The sequence below is a fragment of the Equus przewalskii genome, chromosome 15, assembly GCF_037783145.1.
Source record: "Equus przewalskii isolate Varuska chromosome 15, EquPr2, whole genome shotgun sequence".
Classification (NCBI taxonomy): Eukaryota; Metazoa; Chordata; class Mammalia; order Perissodactyla; family Equidae; genus Equus; species Equus przewalskii.
The window spans coordinates 40,514,976-40,540,170 of NC_091845.1; the positions used below are offsets into that span (position 1 = coordinate 40,514,976).

Below are 25,195 nucleotides of genomic sequence, written 5' to 3' on the forward strand. Positions count from 1 at the left end.
AGAGTCACAGTATGTGCTTGTGGAAACAATGCAGGATCCTTCCTCAAGGGATTCTGGGTTTGTAAATTGACCTTGGGTCTGGAAACTGGATGAGAGGTCTTCAGGAATGGTTTTTACTACCAGAGATAGAGTTTTTTCCTATTATATAGGTCAATCCATGTTTTAGTAGGCTGCCTGTGGAACACTGTGATCAATTAACTACCTCTAAAGATCCTGGTGGACCAAGGCATTCTGATTACTAATACAACCCTGCTGCCTTTTCTGGCAGATACCCCCTTATCTTTGGTGAGTAAGTGCTGCCACTGGCCTCTGCTATTCTAGGGTCCTGTCATCCCTATTGAAATCAGGGAACCCACTTCAGTGATGACATCCCCTGTGGTCATACCTGGAGTTTGTGACAGAGACTTTATGGCTTGCAAAGCATAAAATACTTATATCTGGCCTTTACAGATAAAGTTGGCCAACCCAGGTCTAGGGAGACAGGTACATACTATGAAGGAGAACACCCACAGAGTTTTTCAAGGATGCAGGTGCTGCCTTCACTAATATATTTCTCAGTGCCTTAGTTAAAGGAGCCTCTTCTGGGTCTTCTTGTGCAACTTAGGGCACACATGAAAAACCTATTCCAACATTTCTGTCTCCCTAAGCCTATAGATTCCCTCCTTTCCATCTTGCCAGGGAAGCTTTGACATCTCTGCCTCAATAAATGTAGGTCACTGTTGAGTCCAAATTTCATTCAGACAACTGAGTGAGCTGTTAGAGCCACTTCCAGCTACATAAGCTAACACATTAACTTTGGAATTTCTAGTAAGTGAACCTGTATCAATAAATTAGGCCCAATATAGAATTATCTTCTACCCTCCTTGGTTGAATATCCTTAGAAACTACTACACATGTTCTCCAGGTTTCTGCCAATATATTATCAGAGTCTTACAATTTTTTTTGGTGTGCAAAGTATTTCCTTTGGGGTTATAGCGTGTGCCTGTCCCCCTAGACCTGGATTGGCAAACAATTATCTGTAAAGGACCAGATGTAAATATTTTAGGCTTTGCAAGGCCCTACATTCTGTCACAAATAGTCTGGCGTTGTAGCACAAAAGCAGCATAGACAATACATAAAACAAATGAACACGACTGTTTTCCAATAAAACTTTATTTAGGGACACTGAAATGTGACTTTCACATAACTTTCATGTCACAAAATTTTCTCCCTTTTTTTTTAAAAAACTATTTAAAATTGTAAAACCCTGTGGACTTTGTGCGATAATGATGTGTCAGTGTGGGTTCATTGATTGTAAGAAATGTACCACGCAAGTGGGGGATATTGATGATGAGGGAGGCTATGGGGAGGGGGCAGGGTTTATGAGGAGTCTCTGTACCTTCTGTTCAGTTTTGCTATGAACCTAGAACTACTCTAAAAAATAAAGTTCTATTTTTTAAAAATGTAAAAACCATTCTCAGGTTGTGAGCTGTACAAAAACAGGTGGCAGGGCAGATTTGGCCCAAGGACTGTAGCTTACCAAACCCTTGCCCTAGAGCATGCTGAGATTTGACCCTAGTTATGGGGCTAGGGGCAACAGAGGGTAGTTGTGTTAGGCCCTGAGGAAAATAAGCATCCCTTTTCAAGGCATCTGCCCCAGGTCAAATTTTCTCAGGATTTTCAGTCAGAAAGGCTAGCATCCTCAGGCCCCAAAGGGCAAGCTCTGTCACTGGTAAGTGAGGCTCACAGTGACTTGAGGGTTCAAGTTTGTCGGTTTCATCTGGATGTAACCAGCTGTCTCCATTCCAAGTGCCATTATTCCATTCTTTCCCAGTCAACGTCCTAACTTCACATGAGAAATTTGGTGGGACTGTGAGTTCAACAGACTGTGTAATAAAATTTTTTGTTTGATTTTTTTCAACGATATTAGCCCTATGGTTATAGGAAATAGATTCTTTGCAGCTGTGACCTAAACTCTCTGGTTCTCAGACTAATTCTCAGAGCTTGAGAGACCTCAGTTTGTCCTTTTCTTTCTGTAAGTACTCAGTGTATTGAGTAGAATCTATCCATACTGCGGTTATTGGATCATCGTTACTGCCCTAACATTCAAGTGCAGCAGCTACTTGGGCTCTCAGAGTACTTGATTCACTCTTGCACTTCAACACAGTCACAGATGACAATTCAGTTAATTGTGTTACCACCTCACACCATGGATTACTAGCATCCTATTTCCCATTAGCAATGTGCTTATTAGCCTTGTACTTAAACCCAATGGCCTGACCAAACCAATCCCACATCCCATGTTTGTAAGTCTATCTTCTGGGATCACCCTACTTTTGGTAACTATTCTGTGTCAGGGTCTGGTCAGGAAACAAAAATAAAGTAATTTGAACAAGAGAATATAAAGAATTACTAACTAATAATAAGAGATTAGCTGCTAAGGGGTAAAGAGAACTCTGAAGAATATAGGAAGAGCAGATATAGGGACAGTGATTACTTCTATACCTGAGGCAGACTGTGTAAGAAAGGGACAAATTTGGAAGACAGCCCACCCACAGTTGAGATTCAGACTTCTTTGAAAAAGGTAAAGCCGTAGTCCACTGGAGTGTGGAGAAGTTCCTGAGATGCTACAGGCTAAAGCTGACAAGGAGAAGTACCACTTGCTGGGGTACCAACACACTTTCTAGGAAGCTGCCCTGGGCAGTGCTAATGAAACTCACTAGGAAGCTGGCTGAGGTGACAGCGGAACTCACATAAAACCACCTGTGTGGTGCCACTGAAACTTGTGGGGTGAGCACCATTAGGTGTCCCACACACCAGCAGAGTACCACAGGTGCACGAAGAGAAGAACCAGGCACATTTTATTCACTGCTTTATCCCTGGAACCTGGTGCATAGTGTAGGTACTTTCAAATGATTGTTGAATGAGTAAGTGAGTGCAGTTCAAGATAGCATTACATTGTTGGTTAAATCTTTATCATGTATGATTCATCCAACTTAATTAAAGAAAAACTGCAGTTTTACCTGCTCAAACTGATGAAATGGATAAATGTGAAATTCTGAATGGTTGAGTTAAAGGAAACCTTACTTTATATAGTTTAAAGAAAATTGATCACCTGCTAGGGCACCGATGGAGCCCTCTTCTGAAGACTTTTATAACACACCCTTCTAAAGGATGGGCCACAGTTATGACCAATGCATGCAAAAGATAGAACACTTGTGTTTTTATTACATTTTTCAGAGCAGAGAAAATGCTACTGCATCAATTACCTGCAGTGATATCCTTTATTAGGCTAGCGCCTAATAAAACCAAAGAAGCAAAAGTTTGTCAGGTCTGTGATTCTGGCAGATTATTTGGTCTCGCCTCCCTCCTTGCTTGGTAACAGGATGTAAGGCGAAGGAGGAGGGAAATGTGCCTAAGGTGTGTGTTCAGTGAGAGGACTGAGGATTGAAACTTAAACCTCTTCCTGGCTGAAGGCTTCTGCAGTGCCTCGAGGTGGAGGATCTCTCCCCATGTCCAATTCTGTGCCAGGAGGTGGAGAGGAATACAGAAAAAATGGGAAACCCAAGCCTTCCAAGGACCCACTCTGCTGATAGAGTTCTTAACAGTATGTTAAGAAATCCTTCAGAATCTGAGGGAACCAGAAACAGGAAGAGAATAAAATGTTTGGACATTATTTTCCTTCTTGATTTGTGTGTGTTTTAGTGTTCCAAATAATATTCTATAGTGAGAATATTAACTATACATGACTAATTTGCACTACTTGGGAAAGTGGTTTTTCATCTTCAGTTTAGAACTAGAATGTCAGTTATCCATAGTTGTCTGGAATAAATTGGTAGAATGAGTAGAAGTCATTGAAATATGGGCGTGGACATGAATTCATTTTAACGTTCACATGTGGTTTCTATCACAGTTGAATTTTGATTATGGCTACTTGTAAATCATTTCTTCTGGCTTTAAATCTAAATCTTCTTAAAATCTACCATAATTTAAATACTTTCATATATATAATCTGTTTAAGAGAATGTGAACATAGAGATGAGATTCATTATGAGTTATTGACATTTTGAGGGAATCTTTTAATTCCTATTTTGTCTGAAGAAAGAGCCGCCTCCTTATATCCCTATAATTAGGCTAGCCGTATATCAGGTCATAGGTACTTGACAGTCATGGTTTATTGTATCTGTTGTCCTAACCTAATTATTAATAGTTGCTCCTTTTACTCTTAAGTGTCTTGGCCTACTCTGACCAGGCAGACTTAAGTCTGAATGAGCTGATCTAAATTAATGTAAATTTCTATTGTTTAATAGCCCTGAACATTTAGAAGAAGTAAATTATACACTGATTATAATATTTTAATATTCAGCAAAAATATAATGTGAATAAAATTAAATGGAACAAAGGTGTTGCAAAAAGTAGAATCTTAATTTATAGGTTGTATCTTTAAGAAAAATCCACCAGAGTACCAGTATTTTTATCTCCAGATGAATTTTTTTCCCTCCAAATTGCAATCATTTGTTCATTCAACAACCATTTATTGGGTACCATCTAGGTGTCAGGCACAGTATATCATTCTGGGAATACTGAATGGGAAGGCATAGTTCTTGTTCTCAAGTGGCTAACCATAGAGTGGATAAGCCAGATCTTATAGTCAGGTGTTTAAGTGTATGCACAGGCTGCCATGAGAACACTGAGGGCAGAAGTCCCTGTGTTTAAGAAGGGTTGTACCTGCAAATATTTCCTAGAGGAGTGACCCTGAAAGGATGAGTAAGCCTTGGGCAGGCAAACAGCGTGGAGGGAGCTAAGTAAGGTATTCTAGATGGATAGAACAGCTTATATAATAGAATAGAGGGCTGTGGGTAAGGAATAGTATGGGTAGCTGGGAAGTGGGATGCATGAGGTGGACTGGATGATTAATCATGTTGACTCATTATTTAAGCCTGGCTTGTATAGAATCCTGTGGGGTATAAATTTTCCCTGTAATCCATGGGTTAGGAGACGTTGAAGAGTTGTAAACCAGGAAATAATAGGAACATGTTTTATGTTAAGAAGAGGAGAGTCAGACTAGAGGCAGACTCTTTAGTAGGTTATTTGATCTTTCCATGGGCAGTCTGATTTCATCCAACACCCACTTACTCCCTCCACTGAACCCTGGATGGTTTTATGACATCGTTATCATTCTATCTTTGTATCAGTCTGTATCTCTTCTTTTTCAAAGATTTTATTTTTCCTTTTTCTCCCGAAAGTCCCCCGGTACATACTTGTGTGTTTTTAGTTGTGGGTCCTTCTAGTTGTGGCATGTGGGATGCTGCCTCAGCATGGCTCGATGAGTGGTGCCATGTCCGTGCCCAGGATCTGAACCAGCAAAACCCTGGGCCACCAAAGCGGAGCGCATGAACTTAACCACTCGGCCACGGGACCGGCCCTCAGTCTGTATCTCTAAAAAACGACCCAAACTACTGAGTACTTATGTGTAAGTTATATTTTACCAGGTTTTTGAGGGATATAAAGATGAATGGATAAATCAAAAGCCTCAAAATTTAATTTCAGAATTAAAATACTTTTTTAAAAATACCCTATTATTATTTTTCTTACTCTAGATGAATAGTCTGTGGCTCTAAAAAGTCTTGAGATCACACCAATAGTTAAGTGGCAGAGCCAGGATTGGAACCTTGATCTCTTGATTTGCAGTCCAGTTTTCTTTCTTTAATATCATATTAGATTACTTTTTGGATTTAGTTTAGATTTCTTTTCTGTCCTATGAAGAAACCCTCAGACAGATCTAGGCAAAATGTGTATTTTTTACTTTTTACATTTTATATTTCCTCAGTTTACTTACAATTATAACTAGGCAGTGTACATTTATATCTTTGTTGGCTGCCTACAGCTAGATTTTTTTTTAAATATGTAAAGCTTTTAGAATAGTATTTGGCTCATAAATCTCTCTTCTTTCTTGCTTTCTCTCCTCCCCTTTTTTTCTCTTTCTCTGCTTCTCTCTCTTACGCCACCTTACTCCCACTCTTCCATTCTTCCCTCTGTCCTCCCCAGGCCCCCCTTTGGTGTCCTTCTCAGGCACATTCTTTCAGGGAGGGAAAGAGGGCCACTGGTAGCCCAGGTGTATCCTTATGGCTGGCTCAAGATCCAAAATGTTTATGTATCAAATTTCTCCAAAGGACTTTGGACCTGCTTGAATCACAAGTCTACCCTTTTGGTCAGGAAGGCAAAACGCTATGGTCAACAGCCATACCAGGACCATCTGGAAGGGAATAGAGTGGTTCTGCTTTAGAAGGGAGGCAGGCAAACAAATCTTGAGGTCTTCTCTCTTTGGCCTTTGGCACTCTAGCTATTCTCTAGCTGCCTTCTGTGAAGAACTACTGCCCTCCACAAGTGTGTTCCAGCCAAATTAGTGTGGTCTTTATTTTCCCATTCTTGCCTATGGTCTTACCTCATATTTTGCTCTGCTCGATATCTTCCCAACTTTGTCTCTTTCTCAGTCTCCCAACTCCACTTAATTATATCCTCCTAACTATCCTTCCGAGTCCAATTAAAGTCTAATCTTCTACAGGAAGTATTCCAGATCATCCCACAGCCGTATCATGTAACCTTTCTTTAAATTCTGATAGCAATACTTAGTGCTTGCTATTGTAGACACTTATCCTGCATAACACGTAGTAGTTGTTGTAGGATTAGCAATAATTAAGTATATTTCTCATGGTTTTCTAAGCACTTTCACATATCCTGCCTCAACCTTATGAAGTAAGTAAGGCAGGTATTAGACATGAAAACTGAGGCTTGCAGAGATTTGCATCTTTGGGCGTATCTTAAACCTTCCACTAACCTAGTACTTGCTGCTTTGTTTTCGTAGTGCCCAAGCACAGTGTATTGGGGATGAGAGTGATCAAAGCTCCATGAGAGCAAGACCTTTCACCATTTGGTTTGCTGCTCTATCACTAATACCTGGAATAGTGGCTAGCACATAGTGGGTGCTTAAATAGATAAATAAATGACCTGGACAAATGTGGTATGGTTTAAACTTCAGGGGTTTGCACTGGATGATCTCTAAGTGCCTTCTACTCTAAAGTTCTTAGGTTGCCACTAGAGGGAAAAAAAACAGATAAGGAAAGAGCCAAGGATATGAATAGTAGGGGTCACAAACTTGGGTTTTTGTTAGTAATATACAAATTGTGAGCAGCACTAATATTGCTTGTAAGAAAAGTACCTATCAATTAATAATTAAGAGTAAATAAGGTAACTCTTTTTTGATGCCTCTTATTTTTCTATTTCTTTTCTTGGACTCCCTGTAAATAACTAAAATCATATACACCAGCAGTATATAGCAGATAGAAAAAGAGACCAAAAAGTATTGAAAGGGTGAAGTTTGCCTGGGGAAAATTGAGATGAAGAACCTCAGTCTCTGTTTTTTTTATTATTTCGTATTTCTTGGTGCTGTTATTTCAGAGCTGCCTAGTCACCAGTGGATTAGTTCTTGCTGTCTTGTCTCTCTCCTGAGAATTTTACTTAGTGCCTGAGTCTTATTGTTTCAGTCAGCCTTTAGACTTCTTCTCCAGCACAGTCTACAAGCAAATATGTAGCCTATACAAAGTTGACCCTATATATCTGCTGAAATAGTGGTGAATACATACAAGGTATTACAGAAAATTAAACCACACAATTAACCCAGTTTGACCTCAGTCAGCTCTCAAGAACTTCATTGTGTTGAAATGCCATTTAAAGTTGGTTCTCTTAAAGCTAGAGGAGGGACAGAATACTGGGGAGAGATCAAAAGGAGGGGGCGCGCTTAAACCTCTGGAGGAGCTGAGACGTGAATTTTACAGGACCACATGGCAGGATGTTTCAGTTCCTTCTGGTAGTATACTCCATATCTGAACTGTATTACTAAGTTTTTCTCTTCTCCTTGGCCCCAGGTGGTACCACAATAGGACGTGTGTTTACTTTTGTACTTTTGTCATTTATTGAGAGTTCCCCTAGGGAATAGCTATGTGTGGAACATCTCTATATCTGTTGTAGACTGTTACTGATGAAAGACAATTGTGATGATCAGTTTCCATCTTAAAAAGACACTTGTGACAAATACTGCGTAAAATTTGGAAAAGTCTCTTTCTTCTGAAGAACTGATGTACTTCCTTCTTTTATAACTTATAGCAGCAGAAGTTTCTTTGTTGTGTGCAGGTCAGTACACATACTCTCCAGGGAGAAACAATTCCTGCTAGTGGCTCTGGTTGACAGACGACACGGGAGGCCTGTGTCATTTACAAAGTTAACTCTCCCTTCAACAGATGAATTTCTTAGGGATTAGGTGTTTTGTTTATGTAAGAAGAGTGTTAGTTATAAAACGATAATTCAAATAATTAAAAATATATTATCCCCTTTCCATTCTTGCAGGCATGAAAAATAACTTAAAATCCACATGTTTATTATGCTTAAATAAAAAAGTTTATAGAAAAAGAAAATCCTCAGATATCTAACCTCCTCTCAGGAGATATTCCTGAAGGTACATTGCAGGAAATGCAAATCTAGGATAAATAATTGTGTTTCGTTCCTCTTCCCTCCTCTTTCCCCAAACCAGTTCATGTAGATGAAATCAGATTTGAATGATTCTGTGAAACAGGGCAACCCTGAAAGGGAAAATTTACACCTACAGGCAGCCTGATGAGTTGGTTAGTAATAAAAGAGGGACAGTCCTGCCACTTACCCTCACAGTTTGCCTTAAGATTAGCGATAGATGTATTAACCGTGGATCTTTTTATAAGTACCCGGTGGCTGGGCCTTCTCCTTCTCCCAGGTACATCTTCTTTGAGTCTTAGTCTGTTTTCCAGAAGCAAGGCAGTAGGGAAACTTCAAACGTTACTGTAGCTATTCAGCCTTTCAAAACTCCTTTCCTCACTCCCACACACTTCTGAACAAAAGTTCTTCGCCCCTAACAAGGAGGTATGTACTAAAGGCGACTTGGAAGTGCTAGCCTTTTTTTTAAACAGCTTTATTGAGGTATAATTTACATACCATAAAATTCACCCATTAAAGTGTTCAAGTCAATGACTTTTAGTAAATTTATAGAGTTGTGCAGTTATCACCATAATTTATTTTTCAAATGTTTTTACCACCCTAAAAGTTCTCCTGAGCCCATTTACACTCAATCCCCATTCCTGCGTACAGTCTAGGCAACCACTGATCTACCGCCTGTCTTTTTTAGTTGTGTCTTTTCTAGAAAGTTCATCTAAATGGAATCATACAATATATGGTCTTTTGTGTCTTGCTTTTCTCATTTAACATAATGCTTTTTAGGTTCATCCATGTTGAAGTGTTTATCAGCAGTTCATTTCCATTTACAGCTGAGTAGTATTTCTATATGTATGTACCATATTTTGTTTATCTGTTCACCAGTTGTTGAGTATTGGGTGTTTCCAATTTTTAGCTATTTGAGTAATGTGGCTGTAAACATTCATATATTAGTCTTTGTATAGACAGATACTTTCATTTCTCTTGGGTAGATACCTAGGAATAAAACTGTTGGGCCGTGTAGAAAGTCTGTGTTTTAACATTTTAAGAAACTGTCAATGTCTAGAAATAAACTCTTACATTTTTCAACAGAGGTGTCAAGATAAATCACTGACGGAAGAATACTCTTTTCAGTAAATGGTGCTAGGAAAACTGGATATCTGTATGCAAAAGAATGAAGTTGGGATCCTTCCCTAACACTGTATAAAAAATTAACTCAAAATGGATCTAGACCTAAATGTAAGGGGTAAAACTATAAAACTCTAGAAGAAAACGTAGGCATAAATCTTTATAACCTTGAATTAGTCAGTGGTTTCTTAGATTTGATACCAAAAGTATGTGACAAAAGAAAAGTAGATAAATTGAACTTAATCAAAATTAAAAACTTGGGGGTGAGCCCAGTAGCACAGTGGTTCTGCTTTGGTGGCCTGGGGTTCGCCAGTTTGGATCCCAGGTGTGGACCTATGTACTGCTTATGAAGCCATGCTGTGGCAGGTGTCCCTCATATAAAATAGAGGAAGATGGGCATGATGTTAGCTCAAGGCCAGTCTTCCTCAGCAAAAACGAGGAGGATTGGCAGATGTTAGCTCAGGGCTAATCTTCCTCAAAAAAAAAGAAGATTAAAAACTTACGTTCCAAGGATGTCGTCAAGAAAGTGAATCTTACATCTCAATAATAATATAAAAGGCTTATTTTAAAAATGGGTGATTTGAATAGACATTTCTTTAAAAAATAAAACATACAAATGACCAATTAGCACATGAAAAGATGCATAATATCATTAGTAGTTAGGGAAATGCAAATCAAAACCAAAATGAGATACCACTTCATACTCACATCTAGAATGGCTAAAATAAAAAGACGCATAATTGCAGGTGTTGGTGAAGATGTAGAGAAATTGAAGCCCTGATGCATTGCTGATGGGATTGTAAAATGATGGAGCCACTTTGAAATGTTCTTGAAATATTCTTGAATGTTCATAGCAGCATTGTTTACAATAACCAAAAATAGAAACAACCAAATGTCAACAGATGAATGGGTAAACAAAGTGTGGTATATCCATATAGCAGAATATTATTTGGCTATAAAAAGGGAATGAAGTTCTAATACATGCTACAACATGGATAAACCTTGGAAACGTTGTGCTAAATGAAAGAAGCCATTCACAAAAGGCTGTATATTGTATGATTATGATTATATGAAATATCTAGAATAGGCAAATCTATAGAAACAGAAAATAGATTAGTGATTGCTAGAGGCTAGGAGAAAGAGCGAAAGGAAAATGGGTATAGGATTTTTTTTTTTTAGAGTAATGAAAATGTTCTCAAGTTAGGCAGTGGTGATAGTTGTATAACTTTCTGAATATACCAAAAACCACTGGGTTCTACACATGAAAAGCATGAATTTATATCTCAATTAAGTTGTTATTAAAAAAAAGAAAAGGAAACCATCAAACTATTTTCCAAAGTAGCTGTACCATTTTACATTTCCTCCAAGAATGAAAGAGGCTTTCCGTTTGTCCACATCTTCTCAAATACCTGGTATTGTAAGTCTTTTTGATTTTTGCCATTTTAGTGGTTGTGCAGTGGTATCTTGTGCTGGTTTTAATTTGCATTTCCCTAACGATTGATGACGATGAGCTTCTTTTCATGTGCATATCGCCCGTTTGTATATTTCCTTTGGTGAAAATATCTTTTGAAATCTTTGCCCATTTTAAAATTGTTTATTTTGTAATTGTGTTGTAAGAGATTGCCTTTTTATGTCTCAATTTTTTATCATTAGATTCAACAAACAATAACATTTTAATAAATATAATCAGAACAAACGGTAGGGAAACAAAAACTGTACACATTGTTCATTACAAGTATAAGCAAAACTAAACAAAAAGTTAGAGTGAAATAGCTATTTCCCCATGTTAAATACCTAAACACAGTTTTGAACAATCACTATATTACCAGTAGTTAAGTTTTGTACCAAATATTTGCTACAAATATGTACCAATATTTAAATTCGTATAAATATTGTTTTTAACATGATAAATGAACTTGTTTCTCTCGTTAAAACTGACCTAACGTAGAATGTAATTATAGTTGTGTTATAAGAGATTTTAGGGACCGGCCCGGTGGCGCAGTGGTTAAATTCGCACGTTCCGCTTCTGGGCGGCCTGGGGTTCTCTGGTTCGCATCCTGGGTGCGGACGTGGCACCGCTTGGCACACCATGCTGTGGTAGGCGTCCCACGTATAAAGTAGAGGAAGATGGGCACGATGTTAGCTCAGGGCCAGGCTTCCTCAGCAAAAAAGAGGAGGACTGGCAGTAGTTAGCTTAGGGCTAATCTTCCTCAAAAAAAAAAAAAAAAAAGATTTTAATCTCTTCTGCATACAGGTCTTTATCAGATTTATGATTTGCAAATATTTTCTCCCAGTCTTTGGCTTCTCTTTTCATTTTCTTAATGGTATCTTTGAAAAGCAAACATTTTAAATTTTGATGCTGTCCAATTTATCAGTCTTGTCTTTTGTGGATTGTGCTTTTGGTGACATGCCTAAGAAATCTGTGTCTAATCCTCCAAGGTCACAGAGAGTTTTCTCCTCTTCTTCCCCAAGTTTTTTTTAATTTTAGCTCTTTGTATTTAGGTCTTTAATCTATTTGGAGTTAGTTTTTGCATATGGTGTGAGGTAAGTGTCCAGCTGTTTTTGTACCATTTGTTGGAAAAGGTATCCTTTCCCCATTGAATTATATTGGCACCTTTGTTATAAACCAATTGACCAAAACAGTGTGTTGATTTCTTTCTAAACTCTGTTCTGTTCCATTTATCTTATGTACGTTCTATACACATTGACTCTGTTTCTGTACATTTGTAGTAACTTTTGAAATCAGGTAATATAAATCCTCCAGTTTGTTTTTATTGAAAATTGTTTGGGCTATTCTATTGTTTTTTCCATTTCCATATAAATTGTGGAATGAACTTGTTGGTATCTTCAAAACGTTCTGCTGGGATTTTTAATTGTCAGTTTGAGAATTTATTGGACAGTTTGAGAATTACCATCTTAACAATATTGAATCTTCCATTCATGAACATGGTTTATCTATCTTTCCCTTTAATTAGATCTGGGTTGGGTTTTTTTTTTTTTTTGAGGAAGATTGTCCCTGAGTAAACGTCTTTGCCAGTCTTCCTCTATTTTTTATGTGGGATGCTGCCACAGCTTGGATTGATGAGCGGTGTGTAGGTCTGCACCTGGGATCTGAACCCATGAACCCCGGGCTGCTGAAGCAGAGCGTGTGAACTCAACTGCTGTGCTACTGGGCCGGCACCAGATCAGACTTTTTGTTTTTAATTCCAATGACTTGAAATGATCGCTTTTCACAATTTTGTCCAATTTTATACTTGTTCTTTTGTGGATAAAAATCACTAACCTTCTTACATGTCCATAATGAGAAGTCCTCCTACAGTATTTTTAACCGTATAATAACTTATGTTTTCCAGTTCTTTATTTCCTTCTATCTTAAAATTTAAAAAATTTTTCTTCAAAGGCACTAGCTGGGTATGACTGTTTACTGTACTAGCTGTAGTACTCGTAGAAACTCAACTCTAGTGTAGGAGAAAGGTGATACCGTGTAACTTTTGTTTCATGTTTCTATTTGAAGGATCTCCAACTGAATTCCTTGAAGAGAACATGGCCTACCAGGGATATCAGAACTGGCCAGAAAATACAAACTTTTGCTTCCAACCCGAGCAAGTGGTGAATCCTATCCAGACTGGTAAGTGCAGGCTTAGCTGTGACTGCTGAATGTGAACTATGACATAAACGTGAAAAAGCCACAAATGCCACTCAGATAAAATGTTATAGCCTAAATAAAGCTCATAAAGCACAACCAAGGTATAATTAGTTCCCGTGAACATTTAGTTGACCCTTTCTCCTCTCTGTTTATCTGTTCTGAGACACATGTCCCTCTAGTTGTCTCCCCTTCAAAAACTGTTTTGAGTAAATTAACTGAAATTCATATTCATTGAAGACTAAATGATCAGCAGTAATTTAGAATTCTAATTCTTCCAAAAGGAATTATTACAGTAATAACAGCACCATTTGTTGAGTGCCTGTTTTGTGCCAGACATAGTGCTAGAGCCTTTATATACATATTATCTATTTTTCATATCTAACTCTGCCAAGTATGTGTTATCTTTATTTGACAGAAGAGAAAATGAAGAGTCATACCCAATTTCCTTAAAATTCAAACTAATCTATAGAGACAAAAAGCCTATCTGTAGTTGACTCGAGCTAGAAGTGGTGAGAGGAATGGAGTGAAAAAGAGCCTCAAAGCAATAGCATTGATACCTCCATGTCAAAGTTAACTAGATTGAGAGTCCGAGTTATTTGTTTCCACCTATGTGTGGCTTCTTTTTTTGCTGTCTAACTTAGAAGGTGCTCACAGCTGCTTCCAAATGATCTAGTACTTGATTTTCTATATCATTCTCCAGTTATTTGCTATCCTACATATATGGTAATTTTTAAAAACAGCTTTATTGAGATATAATTCACATACCATACAATTTGTCCATTTAAAGTGTACAATTCAGTTTATTTTGTTATATTCATACGTATGTACAGCCATCACCAGAGTTAATTTTAGAACATTTTTATCACCTCAAAAAGAAACCCTGTTCTCTTTAAATATCACCCCCTTTCTGTTTATCCACTCTAGCCGTGAGCAACCACTAATCTACTTTCTGTCTCCATAAATTTACCTATTGTGGACATTTTGTATAAATGGAATCATTTAATATGTGGTCTTTTGCAACTGGCTTTTTTCATTTAGCACAGTGTTTTCAAGGTTCATACATTTTGTGGCATGGATCAGTACTTTGTTCTTTTATACGGATGCATAATATTCCATTCTCTGGATATACTGTATTTTGTTTATCTGTTCATCAGTTGCTGGACATTTTGGTTTCCATTTTTTACTGTTGTGAATAAGGATGTTTTGAACATTCATATACAAGTTTTTGTGTAGACATTTATTTTCATTTCTCCTGGGTATATACCTAGATTGGAATTGCTGATCAGATGCTAACTATATGTTTAATCATTTGAGGAATTGCCAAGCTGTTTTCTAAAGCAACTGTACCATTGTATATTCCCACCAGTAATGTATGAGGTTTGCAATTCTTCCATATCCTTGAAAACACTTGCCTTTAAAAAAAATTATAGCTAACCTAGTGGATGTGAAATGGTATCTTACTGTCATTTTGATTTGCGTTTTCCTAGTGACTAGTGATGTTGGTTATCTTTTTATCTTTTTATGTGCTTATTGGCCATTTGTATATCTTCCTTGGAGAAATGTGTATTCAGATCCCTTCCCCCCCACCTCCCCTTTTGTTTTTGATGAGGAAGATTGGCCCTGAGCTAACATCTGTTGCCAATCTTTCTCTTTTTGCATGAGGAAGATTGTCACTGAGCTAACATCTATGCCAATCTTCCTCTATCTCAAATGTGGGACGCTGCCATAGCATGGCTTGATGAGCAGTGTGTAGGTCTGCACCCAGGATCCGAACCTGTGAACCCCTGGCCACCAAAGTAGAGCATGCAGACTTAATCACTACACCACCAGGCCGGACCCGTTTGCCCATTTTTTAATTGGTTTTTCTTTCTGTTGTGCTGTAAGAGTTCTTTATATATTCTGCATACTAGACCCTTACCAGATTTATGATTTGCAAATATTTTTTTCCCATTTTGTAGGTTGTCTTCTAATTTTCTTGATGTCCTTTGGTACACAAAAGTTTTTAATTTTGATGAAATCCGATTTATCTAGTTTTTCTTTTGTTGCTCATGCTTTGGTATCATATCTAAGAATCTATTGCCAAATCAGAGGTCATGAAGATGTATTGTTATGTTTTCTTCTAAAAATTTTATAGTTTTGGCTCTTGTTTTGAGGTCTTTGATCCACTGTGACTTAATTTTTGTATATGGTGAGAGATAGAGGTCCAGATGCCTTCTTTTGCATGTAGATATCCAGTTGTCCCAACTCCTTGTTTTGAAGACTATTTTTCCCCATTGAATGGTCTTGGCTCCCTTGTTGAAAATCTATTGACCATAGACACATGGTTTTGTTTCTCAACTCTTAGTTCCTTTCCATTGATCTATATATCTGTCCTTATGCTGTTACTATACTGTCACGATTACTGTTGCTTTGTGGTAAGTTTTGCAGTTGCAAAGTATGAGTCTTCCTACTTTGTTCCTTTTGATGATTGTTTTGGCTATTCCAAGTCCTTTGCAATTTCATGTGAATTTTAGAACCAGCTTGTCAATATCTATAAAGAAGTCAGCTGGGATTCTGATAGGAATTATGTTGAATCTGTAGATCAATTTGGGGAGTTTTGCCATTTTAGCAATGTTATCTTCCAAGCTATAAACATGGAATGTTTTTCCATTTGTTTATATCTTATGTCTTTCTACTATATTTTTGTAGTTTTCAGAGTATAATTTTTTTGCCTTTTTTTGGTGAGAAAGACTGGCCCTGAATTAACATCTGTTGCCAATCTTCCCTTTTTTCACTTGAGGAAGATTGTCACTGAGCTAGCGTCTGTGGCAGTCTTCCTCTATTTTTTGTATGTGGGATGCCACCACAGCATGGCTTGATGAGCAGTGTGTAGATCTGCATCTGAGATCTGAACCCACAAACCCTGGGCCACTGAAGTGGAGCACACGAAATTAACCACTACACCACCAGGCTATCCCCCAGAGTATAAATTTTATACTCCCTTTTGTACAACTTATTTCTAATATTCTTTTGATGCTATGAGTGAGTGGAGTTGTTTTCTTAATTGCATTTTCATGTTGTTTATTGCAAGGTATAGACATACAGTTGATTTTTGTATGTTGATCTTTTATCTTCTAGTTGTTTTTTAATGGATTCCTTAGGATTTTCTAACTGTAAGATTATCTCATCTACAAATGTAATTCACTTCTTCCTTTCCAATCTGGATACCACTGTTTCTTTTTCTTGCCTAATTGTCCTGGCTAGAACCTTCAGTATAGTGTTATATAGAATTGGTGAGAGCAGACATCCTTGTTTTGTCCTTGGTCTTAGCAGGAAAGCATCCAGTCTTTCACCTTTAAGTATCGTGTTAGCTGTGAGTTTTTTGTGAATGACATTTATCAGATTAAGGAAAATGCCTTCTATTCCTAATTTGTTGAGTGATTTATCATGAAAGGGTGTTGGATTTTGTCAAGTGGTTTTTCTGCATCTATTGAGATGATCATGTGGTTTTATTTTTCATTCTAGTGATATGTACATATTATGTTACTTGATTTCTGGGTATTAAACCAACCTTGCATTCTTGGGATGCTTCCCATTTGGTCATGGTGCATAATTTGTTTTATATGCTTGTACTTATATAAACATATTTGTTGAGGATTTTTGCATCTATATTCAGAGGGGATATTGATTTGTAGTTTTCTTGTGATGTCTTTGTCTAGTTTTGGTATCAGGGTAATACTGGTTTCAAAGAATGAGTTGGGAAGTGTTCTCCCCTTTTCAATTATTTTGGAAGTGTTTATGAAGAATTGGTTTTAATTCTTCTTTAAATGTTTGGTGGAGTTCATAAGTGAAGCCATCATGGCCAGGGCTTTTCTTTGTGAGTAGTTTTTAATTACTAATTCAAGTCAGGAAGTTACCTTCAAAGGAATGGTCAGTTTTGAGGTTAGAGAAAACTCAGAAGAGTATAATGTTCTGCAAGTCAGGTGTGGTAGCCAGCCTCCAAGATGGCTCCAATGATCCCCACCTCCTGGTATTCATAGCCTTGTGTTGTCACCTCCTACATTGTACCAGGCTTGGTCTATGTGACCAATAGAATAGATGGCAGAAATAATGGTATGTCATTTCTAAGATTAGGTTACAAAAGACATTGTGGCTTCCATCTTGATTACTCTGGGTTTACCTACCCTGGGGACAGCAAGCTGCTATGGAGAGGCACACTTAGGGGAGGAACAGAGTCTCTAGTCAGCAGCCACGTGAGTAAGCCATTGTATAGACAGGTTCTCCAGCCACAGTCAGATCTTCAGATGATCACAGCCCCAGCCAATGCCTTGATTGCACCCTTGTGAGACACTCTAATCAGTGGAGATGCAGAAGAAATAGATTCTGGGGGACATTTTGAAGGTGAAGTCAGCTGGATTTTCTGATTAATTGGATATGGTGTATGAAAGAGAGAAGTCAAGGGTGACTCCAAGGTTTCTGACCAAAAAAATAGAATGCCATTAGAGATGAGAAGACTGTGTGAGGAGTCATTTGGGAAACGTTACATTTTGGCTTTATTTTATACATTAAGAGTTGGCAATTTGATATAAAAGTCAAGAAATAAGAGGAGAGGTTTAAATGGTTGGAGATACAAATTTAAGTGTCGTTAACTTATAGAAGGAATTTTAAACTGTGAGATTGGATGAGATCACTAAGGGAGGGAATGCAGATACAGAAAAGGTCTTCCTCTCTCCCCCTGACCACTCAGTTCTTTAATTCTCAGCTTAAATATTTATCAAGTGAAGATCTTTCTTGACTTGAACTAAAATGTATCCCTCTGCTAAATATTCTCAACCCTGACCTTATACATCTTTGGGTTTTTAGAGCACACAGGGTCTGCCATGTTGTAAGCACCCAGTAAAAAAGTAATGTGATTTAGCAATCTACCATCCTAATGCAAACCATTCAGCAGTTATTCTCGTTGATGGTTTAAGCATCCTGTTTTCCTTCAGTGGAAGTGTGAGAGGTGGAGCAAGCAGCAGCTACCCCAAACCAAGTAAGAACAGGGAGAATGAATGTTTGTAATCTCGCTCATGTTCCAGCTCTCCTGCTGTTCTGAAGAAGCAGCACTGGGGCCTCCTCTATCCCCAATAGTTTTTCAGTTTACCATCTCCTTGTTCATGCTCCCCAATGCCGTGGTCGCTCCTAATCCTGAAATCTTACTAGAAGAGGGTGGTGTAGCTGCCTCAGAGCCTCAAGAATGGGCTTTTTATGCAGTTGCCTCTGACAGTTGAAGTGCCTAAAGGGAATGAGTCATTAGCATTTCCCAAGGAACTAGTTAGAAATGCAGATACTTAGGGCCCAGTAATCTGTTTTCTTATAAGCCTTCAGGGTAATACAGATGTGTGCTAGATTTTGAGAAGGCCTTTCTGGAGAGCCAGCTTCTTGCTTGGCCTGACTAGTTTTGCTCTTTTTCTGTGTAAGAAGGCACAGAGTTTACTTGATGTTTTGAGTGGCTTTACTCATGCCAATCCTGAGTCTAGAGCTTATTTCTCCTTTCAAGATGCCAGCTGTTCACCCTGTCTCATTCAGACAGCTTTTGAAATGCCGTTTTCTTCATGATGTCCACATGAGGTGAAAATGTCTTTTTTACTTGTTCTGGCTGTATTTTTTTTTAATAACCTAAAATGAATATCTACTATGTAAATATATATTGAAAGTTTAATTATACCTATACTTTCACATCTTAGTATATCACAGAATTAAGCATTAGGTGTGCTTTTAGTTTTATATATTTGTTGACTGATTTAGATAATCAAATCTTAGAGAATAGGAGATTACATATTTTTAACTCATAACAAATGAATTAGTGAATATTTATTGATTCCCTGCCATGCTCAGTCACATATTATCTCAACTTATTTAACTTACTATTGACAACATACAGGTAACTAATCAATATTTATCTTAGGATAAAAGGAGTGCTAATCTTTCTAGTTGTATTCACTGGGAATGTGTTTTAAATTCCTTCTTTATTCCAGATCCCTTTAAGATGCACCATGATGATGGCCTGGAAGAATTGCTCTTTCTCCCCAGTGGAACAACCAGTGCTTCAGCATTTGTAGAACAAAATAATCCCTTGGAAGACAGTTATGGTATGACTTCTCCTACTGGATTTATTTCTTAATTCCAGACAATTAATGTAGCTTTCACTCATCACCTTTGAAGTAAACCACTAGGCAAAGTCAGCTTTGGGGGCTTTGGCTGTGAGAAGGCTCTTTTTAGATGAGTCACAGGAGAGAATTCACAGTTAGGCTACTCAGGGGCTACTTACCTCCTCTCATGGGATTTTGAATCTTATATCCTAGAGCCAGATTCTGTCTTCACATTTTACTAGCTAATGGTCTCGAGCAAGTTACGTCCTCCCTAAATTTTGGTTTCTTTATCTGTAAAATGGGGCCAACACTTGTCCCTACCTTAAAGATGTGGTGATGATTAAATAAAATTATGTAAAAGCACTTCACATAGTGTCCAATACATAGTAAACATTAAACAGATCTTAGTTATCAATTAGTAGTATTCTCATTCCTGGTTTTGTATAACTTTTAACATGAATGTGGCCAGAGTACTATAGGGGAGGCAACACTTTACTTCTGTCCATCTTAGGTTTTCAGTTGGTACTCTTTAACAAAAAGACAGATTAACAAGAGAAAAAAACCCCAGTGTTTTTATTAACTGGGGGTTTTAACTGCCCCCAGTTATTAATGCATGCAGTGTACATCACACAGGAGAAAAGTAACTCAAACTGGTAGCTCAGAATTTCAGTTTATATAGCATCTTCAATAAAGAACAATACATTTGTAGAGAAATGACAGGACCAAGGAAAGCAATTTTAGGCTTCCAAGAGTAACGTACTGTGGGAAGGTAATTATATGGGGGGGGAACTAATGGAGTAAGATTTGCTTGTAGGTTCCTCTGGTGCCCTTTTTCTGGGCTGATGAGAGTCTGTCTCTAGTAAAAGGAGAATTTATATTCTGCCTTTTGGCAGAAAGTGAGGTGCTTTCTCTGGATTTCCTGCTTCTTCATGGCCTGCAGCTCAAAATAATTTTTATTTTTTTTATTTTTATTTTTTAGATTTTATTTTTCCTTTTTCTCCCCAAAGCCCCCTGGTATGTAGTTGTATATTTTTAGTTGTGGGTCATTCTAGCTGTGGCATGTGGGATGCCGCCTCATCTTGGCCTGATGAGCAGTGCCATGTCCACACTCAGGATCTGAACCGGCGAAACCCTGGACGGCTGAAGCGGAGTGCGCAAACTTAGCCACTGGGCCACAGGGCTGGCCCCTCAAAATAATTTTTGTGTCAAAGAGGCATATTTTGGGGTGACATATTCTGGTTTCCTTTAGTACCTATCATCAGTAAATCTCACTTCAAACAATGCTTATAATTTTGTATTTGTAAAGATCCTAGCTAATAATGCTTTTCATTTATGCTTTTCTTTGGACCGAAGATCTCTTGGGAGAAGAATGTTAGGTGAATTGACTTTGAGTTGTGTGTCTAGTCTCCTGATATTTTTATTTTGGCTTTGACTTCTGTCTTTTCCGCTCACTAGCTAGTGAGTTATTTGGTTGCATTGACTTCTTTCTTTACAGCATCTTTCTTATGTTCCTTTATACTCCCTCTGCTTTTCCCCAGTGTACACCTCTATCATGTCATACCTAGGCTACCTCAGTTGTCTCCTAGCAGACTTCCTGCTCCCTTTTAAATTTATTCTGGATATACCTACTGTGTGGATCGCCCTGAGTCCTGTTCTGTATTCATCTCATTTTCATGATTAAGACCTTAAGATACCCTATTTTTTTCTGTCAAGACTAAATTTCTCTGCTTTCCAGATCCTTCTTCCATTGTTTGTTCTAATCCTATTTTCCCTGTCTGGTCTGCAAGATCTGTTTGAATCAGACTAATCTTGTAGTCCCAGAAATATTCTTGTCCTGTTGGCATCTTTATACTTTTCTCTTCTCAGTGTTCTCCATCCTTAAAATTGACCCCTCTCTCTTCTCTTCCTGCTCTTGCTTCTCCTCAGAATCCTTCTGTGACTATTCTGGTCCTCGTTGTTTTTAAACTCTTACAGCACTTAGTCCTTATTGTACAACTTGCATTATCTGATGTATGTCTATCTTGCCTATCTAGCTAAATTGTAATAATCTTGATGGCAAGGACCATGTGATATTAAATCCCCTGTTGTATCTATCAGAGGACAGCAAAATAATGATCCTTTTATCTTTGTCTAGTTCTTAATAATTTACAGACTGTTTTCATAAAATAAATTTCTGGTATTGGAAAGGGAGGTGTTAATCTCATTTTACAGATGGGGAAATTAAGACTCACAATTCCTTACTATACATTATATTATACTGGTTGTGATGTTGGAGCTAGAGCTCAGTCTTTGGTATTTTGAATCTTTGTAATACACTGTAGAAGGTAGCCAATCAGTGTTGATTAATGTCACTACAGGGATAAAGTGATACTATACACCTATTAACAATTAGCTAAAACCTGAAGAATGTCAGCAGTTTTTACTTTAAAACTTTCTTGCTTTGTTCTTCATTGGTCATTGGGTCTATGTAAAACTGGTTTTAAATATCAAATGCCTTTTTTTTCCTAGTGTTGACTAAGTTTCAAAAATGTGTTTGTTTGATGTGTTTGTGTTTCAATATTAGGTCTGTTTCCCTGTGACACATTTGCTCCTACAGCTGTTGTGCCTCAGGGGTGGTCTGTGGAAGCCCCAAACTCTCCACAGTTGGAATCTTTCATTTCCGCAGAGGCCATTACACAACCTACGCAGCCCACAGCAGGTAAGTTGTTAGAACCCCTCTGTATCAGTTAAGGGTTGCAGTACCAATAGTCAATATCAATCATCAGATTTCTTTTTTAGCAGCGTGCAGCAGTATAGATAAAGATTCAGAACCATCTCAAGTGTTTTTAAAGTTAAATTACTGATTTCACAGCTAGAGGATTCAAGTTATAATTGAAATACAACACTTGGAGTTAATGGGCAAAGAAAATCCCTTTTTTTAATTCAGTTAGTTTTAGAACTCTGAGTTTTTCTCTTGACGTCCCTCAGGTTCCCTTTCTGACATTGTGTACCTGTGTTGTTTTTTTTAAACCTGATTTTTTTTTTCTCTCCTTTGCCTTTCCTCCTCCACTGTATATTCTCCTGATATGCTAGTCTTCTAAGTATTGAGAGTGTCAAAGACTAGGCACAAATGCATTAACTGGACAGTTTTTAGTTATGTTTAGAGTGTTATGGTCGCAGAAACCAGCTACTCCTATGCTCTAAGAAAGTAAGTTTTGAATGCAGAGCTACAGGCAGACCATGATGGGTCCTAAATTTCCAACTTATTTTCCTTAGAGCCGGCCAAGGACGTAGAAATGGCATCAGCAGAAGAGAGGGCACCAATGAAAGCATTGGAAATGATGGGACTGAAGACTGCTGACATGGCATCATCTAGAGAAAAAGAGATGACCTCAGCTAAGGACGAGGCACCAGCTGCAGAAACAGAGGTGGCATTGGCTAAAAACATGGAATCACCTACCAAATCACATGCGTCACTAGCCAAGGACATGGAATCATCCACTGAATCAGATATGGCCCTGGTCAAGGACATGGTACCACCTAAAGAGACAGAAGAAGCCCCTGTTAAGAATGTCCTGTCGCCCACAGAAACAGGTGTGTCTTTTACCAAGGACATGGTACTGCCTACAGAAACAGAGGTAGCCCTAGCCAAGGATGTAGTAGTATTCAAAGAAACAGAGAGAGCATCACCTATTAAAATGGATTTGGCCCCAGCTGAGGGCATAGTACCACCCACAGACAGAGAGATGGCCCAAGCCAATGTTGTAGAATCACTCTCAGAAATACAAATGGCACTGGCTAAGGACATTGCATCATCCACAGAAAAATCCTCAGCTGAGGAGGTGGGCTTGTCCTCAGAAACAGAGGTGGCTCTGACCAGGGACATAACACTGCCTCTAGAAACTAAGGTGGTCTTAAGCAAGGATGTGGCACTGCCCCCAGAAACAGAGGTGGCCCCAGTCAAGGACATGGCCCAACCTCCAGAAACAGAAGTGGCCCTGGTCAAGGACGTGGCTCCACCCGCAGAAACAGAGATGGCCCTGGGCAAGGATGTGGCTCTGTCCCCAGAAACAGAAGTAGCCCGGGTCAAGGATGTGCTTCTGCCTCCAGAAACAGAGGTAGCCCTGGCTAAGGATGTGGCTGTGCCCCCTGGTCCAGAGGTGACCCTGACCAACAATGTGACTCCAGCCAAGGATGTTGCACCACCCTCAGAGGTGGCACCAGTTCCAGTCAAGGACATGGAAATTGCACGGACACAGGAAGAAATAAGTGAGAATTCCCAGTTAGAATCTCTCCAGGATGAGGGGCAGTCAGCTGCTCCTGCTTCCATGATTTCACCAGGTATGGACTTACACTTACTCTTGGTATTTCTCTCTACCAGAGTGTAGTCTCCAGAAGGGTAAGGGACAAAGTCATACCAAATAAAAGACAGTCAACTATACTTTGCAAGTTTATACACACTCCTACTCTCTTAGACAACTCTTTCTTACCTTCACTCTCCTGCAACACGTTCTCTATCCTTGTTCTCTCCTGATCTTCCTGTTTTTCATATAATTGAAGCAATAAAAGAGAACATTCACAAACTTCCATTACCTCATCTAATTAACTACTTGTATCTGTATCCATAAACTCTGCTTTCCCTCCTGTAACTATCAGGAAATTGTCCCTGCTCCTAATTAAGTCCAGCCTCTCCGTTTTATACTAGCTCCTCTCTCCTCCTGCCTACTGAAGTGCATTGCCCTAGCCATTCTCCTCTTTCTTGTCTCTCACTGTTTTTCCCCTTTCCATTGGATCATTCCCACCAACGTATGAACAGTTATTTTTCCCATCTTAAAAAAACAAAACAAAAACCTCCAAACTCAGCCTTTCCTCCACCTTCCAACTACTACTCCAGTTCTATTTTTCCCTCATAGGAGCATCTCTCCTTCCTCAAAAACTGTTTCTGTTTCCAATTTCTGAAAGGTGGAGAAATAGCTGAAATAGTGCTTCTCTGAAACGTGTGTATTTTTCACTGTTACCTTTAGAACCAGTCACAGCCACGGGCCAAAAGTACAGCTTGCCAGCAGATGAGGATTCACTGTCAGAGAAACTAGACCAAAAGAAACCAGTCAGTAGTCAGCCTTCTGAACTGTCTTCAGAGACCTCAGGTAAATTAGGAAAACAAAGTGGGCTCTGAAACCACTGAAACTGGGAGTGCTGGGGTGGTGGTGATAGACATTGTCCCTGGTTATATGGTGTTAATTAGCAGTATTGTTTATGAAGTCCGTTTTCTTTCTTAGACAGATTTTGTCTTGTTTAGAAAGTCAGCTTGTTACATATTTAAAAATTATCATTACATCAACGTAGGACACCTGAATTTTAATCCAGTTCATCTGTTCACTATTCTATCCTGTGTGATCTTAGGCAGGTTGTTTAACTTTCATATATCTCACTTACTCAGTTGTAAGAGGAATAAACTGGTCAAATGTTCTGTAAACCCTTGTTGCTTACAGTGCATTCTATGGCCCAACAGCATCTGCATTGCCTGGGAGCTTGTTAGAAATGCAGTGTCTTGGGTTCCCCCTCAGACCTTCAGAATCATAATGCGCGTTTTAACAAGTTCCCCAGATAATTTTTACATACGTTAGACTTTGAGAGGCACTGCTCTAAGATACTTTCTAACTTACAGTTCACTTATTCAATGAACTTTAAGATCACAGGTTTTTGACAGTAAGCCAGAACTGTGTGTATGTGATTATCAATTTAATGATTCTCTGCTTACTTTTCTGTGACTGATTAGAATGTGAACTTGAGGGCAGGGACCATGACTTATTTCGCTTTGAATCTCTAGTGC

At 38.5% G+C, this 25,195-nt stretch overlaps 1 protein-coding gene across 50 annotated transcripts in view; it reads left to right on the top strand.

Moving 5' to 3' along the window:
• The window catches only part of MAP4 (microtubule associated protein 4), a 186,573-nt gene that overhangs the window by 110,571 nt on the left and 50,807 nt on the right, over positions 1-25,195 (top strand). For all 50 annotated transcript variants that reach the window (XM_070575508.1, XM_070575509.1, XM_070575518.1 and 47 more), the window contains 5 exons: positions 13,139-13,252; positions 19,270-19,383; positions 21,947-22,081; positions 22,639-23,703; positions 24,387-24,509. In XM_070575508.1, coding sequence (XP_070431609.1) covers positions 13,139-13,252; positions 19,270-19,383; positions 21,947-22,081; positions 22,639-23,703; positions 24,387-24,509 — 1,551 coding nt within the window. The remainder of the gene's footprint in view (positions 1-13,138; positions 13,253-19,269; positions 19,384-21,946; positions 22,082-22,638; positions 23,704-24,386; positions 24,510-25,195) is intronic.